Source organism: Nerophis ophidion, linkage group LG14 (assembly GCF_033978795.1).
Source record: "Nerophis ophidion isolate RoL-2023_Sa linkage group LG14, RoL_Noph_v1.0, whole genome shotgun sequence".
Lineage (NCBI taxonomy): Eukaryota > Metazoa > Chordata > Actinopteri > Syngnathiformes > Syngnathidae > Nerophis > Nerophis ophidion.
The window spans coordinates 7,615,359-7,625,432 of record NC_084624.1 but is presented as its reverse complement, the minus strand read 5'-3'; the positions used below and the strand labels follow the sequence as shown (position 1 = coordinate 7,625,432).

Below are 10,074 nucleotides of genomic sequence, written 5' to 3'. Positions count from 1 at the left end.
GATTGTTAAAAAAACAAATGAGCTTTGTTGATTTTGGAGGGATATTTATATATAAAAAAAACTAGCGAAGTTAAATTGTTGATTTTTATTTTTTTTTTTTTTTTTAAACACTTTAATTTGGACAGAAACATTTAACTAAACACTGCTCGTTCAATACAGACTGCAGACGTCGCAGAAGAGCCACTGTCTGCCATTAAACCAGGAATATTTCATATATAGCACAAGAATACTAAAAGGCATCATTGAGACGTTTTACCTCAGCAACCGTTGCGGCGGTGCATCTTCTCCAAAAACAGCAAAAACTCCAAATTCTTCCATTTTGTTTTTGTCTCCCTGCAATGACTGAAGATTATTACTCCCCTTCCCTTTCGACTTGCTTATTTCGACTACTGAATTTACTTTAAAAGTCCACCGCTTCAGAGACAAACGACGTCTCCCGCCATTTTAAGGCTAGAAGTAAAACATTACCAGCAAATTTACAAAAAATGTTTGTCATCACTTCTGAGAATACAGAGCATAGAAGAAAAGGTCATTTCAAACAACAATATTCAAGGACAACTTTAAAACAAATGTGTACATCAGTGGTGGGGGTAAAATTGTGGAATTCTCTTTACAACGAGATAAAAAACTGTAAAAATATATTCCAATTGAAAAAAATATATAAAGATAGAACGATAAGATCATATGGACAGCCATAAGTGTTTACATTTTGTTTTTTATTTATTATTTTACTTATTTTTTGTCTGGTTTTGTATTTGCTCTGTATCATTCCGTGAGGTGTATATTATATTATTACTATTATTTTCTTGGTTTGGTTTATACTTTATGAAGTTTTGCACTTGTTGTGTTTTTCTTGTGTTTTTTGTTTTTGTTTTTGATTGTTTCATTACATTTGGATATATGTGTCGGCTTAAATGATATTCATGAAGTAAGATAATGTATTATGTCAAAGGGGGCAGGAAATTATAAGATTTTCTCCATCCTGCTCCTTCTCAGGAATTGTGTGAATTTAAATTGTATATCCATCCATCCATTTTCTACCGCTTATTCCCTTTCGGGGTCGCGGGGGGCGCTGGCGCCTATCCCAGCTACAATCGGGCGGAAGGCGGGGTACACCCTGGACTTGTGATATAATTATTTATCGTTCTAAATGCACATCAATGAATGAGATAAATAAAAATGAATGAAAAAAAAAATTGGGTCTTGATTACTTTTTTTATTTTTATTTTTTTTAAATTTAATTTTATTTTTTTTAAAGGTTTATTTATAAATTTCAACAATTACAAACAGTAAGTAAATAGTTAATTTTCATATACATTACAGAAGCTCTTTGGCGACGTGGTAATTGTGAGCCCAAATTAGACGATGTACCCGTTTAGGTGTCTTTATTTTAGCCTGAGTAAAAACAAGTTAGGGAAAACATGTAAATCACCACAAATTGCTAAAATGATGTGTTGTATTATTATTGTATTAATATATAGTATGTTAGTGAAGAATTGCGCAATTGAAAAAAAAAAATGTGTTAGATTGTAATTACGCGACAATGTAGTCCGAGGACCCCGGCGTGAAAAAGCAATGTTCGTCATGGCGTCGACACCAAGACGACATTCCCGCTCTGGATCTAAAAGTCCGAGTCGGGAGCTACGATATAAACGCAGAACAAGCAGGTCGCGGTCTTTAGAGAGAAGGGCGCATCGTGAACTCCCGGACACAAAACGAGCCACTCGGGGCCGCGAACGAGCCTCCAACCGGTCCGACAGCAGCTCGCCGGACAAACGGCGGCCTCAGCATCAACGTCGCGGCCGCTCGACTTCCAGAAGTGACTCCGAGAGTGGAAGCAGGCGAAGATCGCTGCGAGTCAGGAGCAAGTCGCCAAGGTAACGATGCTGCTGGTTTAGGCCAGGGGTCACCAACAAACCAATCTTTTTGAAACCAAGAGCTATTCTTTGGTACTGATTAATGCGAAGGGCTACCAGTTGGATACACAGTTAAAGGTCTACTGAAATGAGACGTTCTTATGTAAACGGGGATAACCGATCCATTGTATGTGTCATTCTTGATCATTTCGCGATAATGCCATATTTTTCGCTGAAAGGATTTAGTAGAGAACATCGACGATAAAGTTCACAACTTCCGGTCGCTAATAAAAAAAGCCTTGCCTGTACCGGAAGTAGCAGACGATATACGCGTGACGTCACGGGTTGTGGAGCTTCTCACATCTGAACATTGTTTACAATCATGGCCACCAGCAGCGAGAGCGATTCAGACCAAAAAAGTGACAATTTCCCCATTAATTTGAGCGAGGATCATACTTGCCAACCTTGAGACCAACGATTTCGGGAGGTGGGGGGCGTGGTTGGGGCGGGGGGCGTGGTTAAGAGGGGAGGGATGTATATCTACAGCCAATTCACCAACTTGAGTATTTCATATATATATATTAGGGGTGTAATGTTACACAAAAATTTTGGTTCGGTACGTACCTCGGTTTAGGCCAGGGGTCACCAACCAACCAACCAAGCTTTTTGAAACCAAGAGCTATTCTTGGGTACTGATTAATGCGAAGGGCTACCAGTTTGATACATACACACTTAAAGGCCTACTGAAATGAGATTTTCTTATTCAAACGGGGATAGCAGGTCCATTCTATGTGTCATACTTGGTCAATTCGCGATATTGCCATATTTTTGTTTAGTAGAGAACATCGACGATAAAGTTTGCAACTTTCGGTCGCTAATAAAAAAGCCTTGCCTGTACCGGAAGTAGCAGACAATATACGCGTGACGTCACGGGTTGTGGAGCTTCTCACATCTGAACAATGTTTACAATCATGGCCACCAGCAGCGAGAGCGATTCGGACCGAGAAAGCAAGAATTTCTCCATTAAATTGAGCGAGGATCATACTTGCCAACCTTGAGACCAACGATTTCGGGAGGTGGGGGGCGTGGTTAAGAGGGGAGGGATGTATATCTACAGCCAATTCACCAACCTGAGTATTTCATATATATATATTAGGGGTGTAACGTTACAGAAAAATTTCGGTTCGGTACGTACCTCGGTTTAGGCCAGGGGTCACCAACCAATCAACCAACCTTTTTGAAACCAAGAGCTATTCTTGGGTACTGATTAATGCGAAGGGCTACCAGTTTGATACACACTTAAAGGCCTACTGAAATGAGATTTTATTATTTAAACGGGGATAGCAGGTCCATTCTATGTGTCATACTTGATCAATTCGCGATATTGCCATATTTTTGTTTAGTAGAGAACATCGACGATAAAGTTTGCAACTGTTGGTCGCTAATAAAAAAGCCTTGCCTGTACTGGAAGTAGCAGACGATATACGCGTGACGTCACGGGTTGTGGAGCTCCTCACATCTGAACATTGTTTACAATCATGGCCACCAGCAGCGAGGGCGATTCGGACCGAGAAAACGACAATTTCCCCATTAAATTGAGCGAGGATCATACTTGCCAACCTTAAGACCAACGATTTCGGGAGGTGGGGGGCGGAGGCGTGGTTGGGGCAGGGGGCGTGGTTAAGAGGGGAGGGATGTATATCTACAGCCAATTCACCAACTTGAGTATTTCATATATATATATTAGGGGTGTAACGTTACACAAAAATTTCGGTTCGGTACGTACCTCGGTTTAGGCAAGGGGTCACCAACGAACCAACCAAGCTTTTTGAAACCAAGAGCTATTCTTGGGTACTGATTAATGCGAAGGGCTACCAGTTTGATACACACTTAAAGAGCTACTGAAATGAGATTTTATTATTTAAACGGGGATAGCAGGTCCATTCTATGTGTCATACTTGATCAATTCGCGATATTGCCATATTTTTGTTTAGTAGAGAACATCGACGATAAAGTTCGCAACATTCGGTCGCTAATAAAAAAGCCTTGCCTGTACCGGAAGTAGCAGACGATGTGCGCGTGACGTCACGGGTTGTGGATCTTCTCACATCTGAACATTGTTTACAAACATGGCCACCAGCAGCGAGAGCGATTCGGACCGAGAAAGCGACAATTTCCCCATTAAATTGAGCGAGGATCATAGTTGCCAACCTTGAGACCAACGATTTCGGGAGGTGGGGGGCGTGGTTGGAGGTGGGGCGGAGGCGTGGTTGGGGAGGGGGGCGTGGTTAAGAGGGGAGGGATGTATATCTACAGCCAATTCACCAACTTGAGTATTTCATATATATATATTAGGGGTGTAACGTTACACAAAAATTTCGGTTCACTACGTACCTCGGTTTAGGCCAGGGGTCACCAACCAACCAACCAACCAACCTTTTTGAAACCAAGAGCTATTCTTGGGTACTGATTAATGCGAAGGGCTACCAGTTTGATACACACTTAAAAGCCTACTGAAATGAGATTTTATTATTTAAACGGGGATAGCAGGTCCATTCTATGTGTCATACTTGATCAATTCGCGATATTGCCATATTTTTGTTTAGTAGAGAACATCGACAATAAAGTTTGCAACTTTTGGTTGCTAATAAAAAAGCCTTGCCTGTACCGGAAGTAGCAGACGAAGTGCGCGTGACGTCACGGGTTGTGGAGCTCCTCGCATCTGAACATTGTTTACAATCATGGCCACCAGCATCCAAAGCGATTCGGACCGAGAAAGTGACAATTTCCCCATTAATTTGAGCGAGGATCATACTTGCCAACCTTAAGACCAACGATTTCGGGAGGTGGGGGGCGTGGTTGGGGTGAGGCGGAGGCGTGGTTGGGGCGGGGGGCGTGGTTAAGAGGGGAGGGATGCATATCTACAGCCAATTCACCAACTTGAGTATTTCATATATATATATTAGGGGTGTAACGTTACACAAAAATTTCGGTTCGGTACGTACCTCGGTTTAGGCCAGGGGTCACCAACCAACCAACCAACCAACCAACCTTTTTGAAACCAAGAGCTATTCTTGGGTACTGATTAATGCGAAGGGCTACCAGTTTGATACACACTTAAAGGCCTACTGAAATGAGATTGTATTATTTAAACGGGGATAGCAGGTCCATTCTATGTGTCATACTTGATCAATTCGCGATATTGCCATATTTTTGTTTAGTAGAGAACATCGACGATAAAGTTTGCAACTTTCGGTCGCTAATAAAAAAGCCTTGCCTGTACCGGAAGTAGCAGACGATGTGCGCGTGACGTCACGGGTTGTGGAGCTCCTCACATCTGAACATTGTTTACAATCATGGCCACCAGCAGCGAGAGCGATTCGGACCGAGAAAGTGACAATTTCCCCATTAAATTGAGCGAGGATCATACTTGTCAACCTTGAGACCTCAGATTTCGAGAGGTGGTTGGGGTGGGGGGCGTGGTTAAGAGGGGAGGGATGTATATCTACAGCCAATTCACCAACTTGAGTATTTCATATATATATATATTAGGGGTGTAACGTTACACAAAAATTTCGGTTCGGTACGTACCTCGGTTTAGAGGTCACGGTTCGGTTCATTTTCGGTACAGTAAGAAATCAACAAAATATAAATTGTTTTGGTTATTTATTTACCAAATTTGTAAACAATAGCTTTATCCTTTTAACATTGGGAACATGATAATAATTCTGCCCACGTTAATCCACATTAAACTGCCTCAAGTTGTTGCTTTGATTAAATAAAATGAAAAAACCTTTCTTCTACGTATAAAAAGTTTAACATTAAACAGTTTCCAATGTCATCTTATCATGCTTAATTTATTACAGCATTTGGGAAGCCTGTAGTTGACTTTTATTATGTAAATGTTGTATTTTTATCAACATGTGATAGCAGGGACCCTGCTATTCAAAACTAGGCTGCTACAGTACTAATGATTCATGTAACTATAGCTGAAAAATAGTACAATTGCAATAGGAGAGACTATTCATCCCTGAACACTATGGAGTTCAATGAAATAACAGACTGACAGGGCTTTGCTGCTCCTAAAACACACGCACTCACACACACACACAAAAAAATAAGTTAACGTTACGCTAAAAGCTAATTGGCCTTCACCTCAAGCCTATACTGTGAGCTGGCTGAGCGGCAGTTTAAGTTTCTAGAAGGTCAACGGGCTCATAGTGATGTTTGTAATAGTTGTGACTGGGAAGTGTTTAGTATAATTTGGGTAGAGTCCGCTCCTCCCCTGCTAGACGAATATCTCTGCCCGACGCTAATGCATTGACTACATCGTTCTGAAGTCTGAATACGCGCTGCTGATTGGCTGTTACATCGCTCTGAATACGCACCGCAGATTGGCTTTGTATGTAACCAATCAGATGGTTGTGTGGAAAGGACAATGAGGGAGAGACAGAGGCAGAAAGCAGGGCAGCTTGTGAAGACTTCTGCTTCCGAACTTGTTCGGTACGCCCGTGTGCCGAACCGAAACCCCCGTAGCGAAACGGTTCGATACAAATACACGTACCGTTACACCCCTACGGTGAAGTTTTACTATGGAACAGAGCGGTCAAGCAAACAGGGTTGGATTGGACCACACACACAAAGTACAGTGTATTATGCCGTGTTTATTTCGAAAGATCGTGTTTCGAAGAGGGTCCCTTGCGAAGGGCAGAGATGGGCATCGCCACCACCCGTCGACTGGTGCTGAAGAAAGGTGCGGGGCCGACCTTCAGGTTGTACAGGTACGACCATATAATATCACTAAAACACTAGTAACACAATAAGCAGATAAGGGATTTTCCAGAATTATCGTAGTAAATTTGTCTAATAACATCTGAATCGCTCCCACTGTATAGTCTTTTTTTTTCCTCTAGTCCTTCACTCTCACTTTCCTCATCCACGAATCTTTCATCCTCGCTCAAATTAATGAGGAAATCGTCGCTTTCTCGGTCCGAATGGCTCTCGCTGCTGGTGGCCATGATTGTAAACAATGTTCAGATGTGAGGAGCTCCACAACCCGTGACGTCACGCGCACATCGTCTGCTACTTCCGGTACAGGCAAGGCTTTTTTATTAGCGACCAAAAGTTGTGAACTTTATCGTCGATGTTCTCTACTAAATCCTTTCAGCAAAAATATGGCAATATTTCAAAATGATCAAGTATGACACATAGAATGGACCTGCTATCCCCGTTTAAATAAGAACATCTCATTTCAGTAGGCCTTTAAGTTGTCCAGCAGTCCGGGGTCTCCATTGTCGTATTTAAGGCTTCATATTATTTCTGTCTTGCCTGTGGTGAAGGCAGTCACATTTTTAGTAAAAGTTTGAAGATTTTTTTGTATGTAAGTTATAAAAAACAATGACATTAATGTTAAGATATAAATAAATAAGACCTTATTATTGAACAATAAATTAAGACTGTTTAAGGTAGCACCACCTGCGACTTCAAAAGGGACAAGCAGTAGAAAAATGGTTGGATGGATGGATGGATGTTTAAGACTACACCTTCTGTCAAAAATGCAAAATGGTTCCACCTGAATAGCAGCAAACCCAACTAGGATGACAAACAGGAGAAGAATAAGTGATTATTACATTTTAACAGAAGTGTAGATAGAACATGTTAAAACAGAAAATAAGCAGATATTAACAGTAAAGGAACAAGTATATTAATAATAATTTTTTACAGTTTGTCCCTCATAATGTAGAACAAATAATAGGTGTACAAATGACACAATATGTTACTGCAGACTAATTAGGAGTCTTTGTTTGTTTACTTACTACTAAAAGACAAGTTGTCTAGTATGTTCACTATTTTTTTAAAGTACTAAATTGCAATAATAAACATATGTTTCATCTACACCAAGATTTTTTGTTCAAATAAAACCAATAATGAAATGTTCTTGTGGTCCCCTTCGAAATACATTTTAGTACCGGTACCAAATTATTAGTTTTGGGACATATATCCATCCATCTTCTTCCGCTTATCCGAGGTCGGGTCACGGGGGCAACAACCTAAGCAGGGAAACCCAGACTTCCCTTTCCCCAGCAGCTTCGTCTAGCTCTTCCCGGGGGATCCCGAGGCGTTCCCGGGCCAGCCGGGAGACATAGTCTTCCCAACGTGTCCTGGGTCTTCCCCGTGGCCTCCTACCGGTTGGACGTGCCCTAAACACCTCCCTAGGGAGGCGTTCGGGTGGCATCCTGACCAGATGCCCAAACCACCTCATCTGGCTCCTTTCCATGTGAAGGAGCAGCGGCTTTTATTTGCGCTCCTCCCGGATGGCAGAGCTTCTCACCCTATCTCTAAGGGAGAGCCCCGCCACACGGTGGAGGAAACTCATTTCGGCCGCTTGTACCCGTGATCTTATCCTTTCGGTCATGACCCAAAGGTCATGACCATAGGTGAGGATGGGAACGTAGATCGACCGGTAAATTGAGAGCTTTGCCTTCCGGCTCAGCTCCTTCTTCACCACAACGGATCGGTACAACGTCCGCATTACTGAATACGCCGCACCGATCCGCCTGTCGATCTCACGATCCACTCTTCCCTCACTCGTGAACAAGACTCCTAGGTACTTGAACTCCTCCACTTGGGGCAGTGTCTCCTCCCCAACCCGGAGATGGCATTCCACCCTTTTCCGGGCGAGAACCATGGACTTGGACTTGGAGGTGCTGATTCTCGTTCCGGTCGCTTCACACTCGGCTGCAAACCGATCCAGTAAGAGCTGAAAATCCTGGTCAGATGAAGCCATCAGGACCACATCATCAGCAAAAAGCAGAGACCTAATCCTGCGGTCACCAAACCGGAACCCCTCAACGCCTTGACTGCGCCTAGAAATTCTGTCCATAAAAGTTATGAACAGAATCGGTGACAAAGGACAGCCTTGGCGGAGTCCAACCCTCACTGGAAATGTGTTCGACTTACTGCCGGCAATGCGGACCAAGCTCTGGCACTGATCATACAGGGAGCGCACCGCCACAATAAGACAGTCCGATACCCTATACTCTCTGAGCACTCCCCACAGGACTTCCCGAGGGACAGGGTCGAATGCCTTCTCCAAGTCCACAAAGCACATGTAGACTGGTTGGGCAAAAACTCCCATGAACCCTCAAGAACCCTGCGGAGAGTATAGAGCTGGTCCACAGTTCCACGACCAGGACGAAAACCACACTGTTCCTCCGAATCCGAGGTTCGACTATCCGGCATACACCTGAATAAACCTTACCGGGAAGGCTGAGTTTTTGGGACAACTCTACCCAATAGTGTCCTCTCCTTCGTTGTAATTAAGGCATCTTTTTCGGTCTCATCACAATTAAAGACAGGCTGTGGAACAATGCTGACAAAATCCTCAAAATGAGAGCGCTAACTACGTAGCTCAGTTTTTGTTAATCAACCCGAAGCTACAAGAAGGACTGTGTGAGTTTGGACTAGTGTTGTACGGCATACCGGTAATAGTATAGTATCACAGTACTAATAAATCAAAAACGGTACTCTACACTTTTTGAAAAGTTCCAGTTCCCCATAACTTTTTCCTTTGTTTTTTTTTAACGGGCATTACATTGCTACTTGGGGCGGCATAGCTCGGTTGGTAGAGTGGCCGTGCCAGCAACTTGAGGGTTGCAGGTTTGATTCCCGCTTGTGCCATCCTAGTTACTGCCGTTGTGTCCTTGGGCAAGACACTTTACCCACCTGCTCCCGGTGCCACCCACACTGGTTTAAATGTAACTTAGATATTGGGTCTCACTATGTAAAGCGCTTTGAGTCACTTGAGAAAAGCGCTATATAAATATAATTCACTTCACTTCACTTTTACAAGCAGAGGAGCATGTTCGGCAGCGCACACACCCAGAGTACTTACAAGCAGACACAGTGTGTAGACAGAAAAACACATCGACCAAACAGGTAGTACTACCAAAACAAAAGCGCCAAGGACAGGCGTGGTACAAAACAATCCCTCGTGTAGGAGGCTGACAGGAATCACGTTTCCACCTTCACGTTAATCCGCTGTGGCTCCGCCTCAACACGCGTGTCAACGAGTTCAATTCGCTCTCACGTCTTTGTAAACATGAATCATTCCCCAGAATGTTATCATGATGAAATAAATGTGTCATCATTCCATTTCCATGGCAAAGATCATTCCCTCATAATGTGTACAAAATAATATGACACAATATGTTACTGC

The 10,074-nt window shown here is 42.9% G+C and overlaps 1 protein-coding gene across 1 annotated transcript in view; it reads right to left on the bottom strand.

Moving 5' to 3' along the window:
• Positions 1 to 242: 242 nt before the first annotated feature.
• Positions 243 to 10,074, bottom strand: part of LOC133568052 (ubiquitin-conjugating enzyme E2 R2-like) — an 18,787-nt gene continuing 8,955 nt past the window's right edge. Inside the window, exon 4 of the mRNA XM_061919757.1 lies at positions 243 to 333. Coding sequence (XP_061775741.1) covers positions 258 to 333 — 76 coding nt within the window. The 3' untranslated portion in view covers positions 243 to 257. The remainder of the gene's footprint in view (positions 334 to 10,074) is intronic.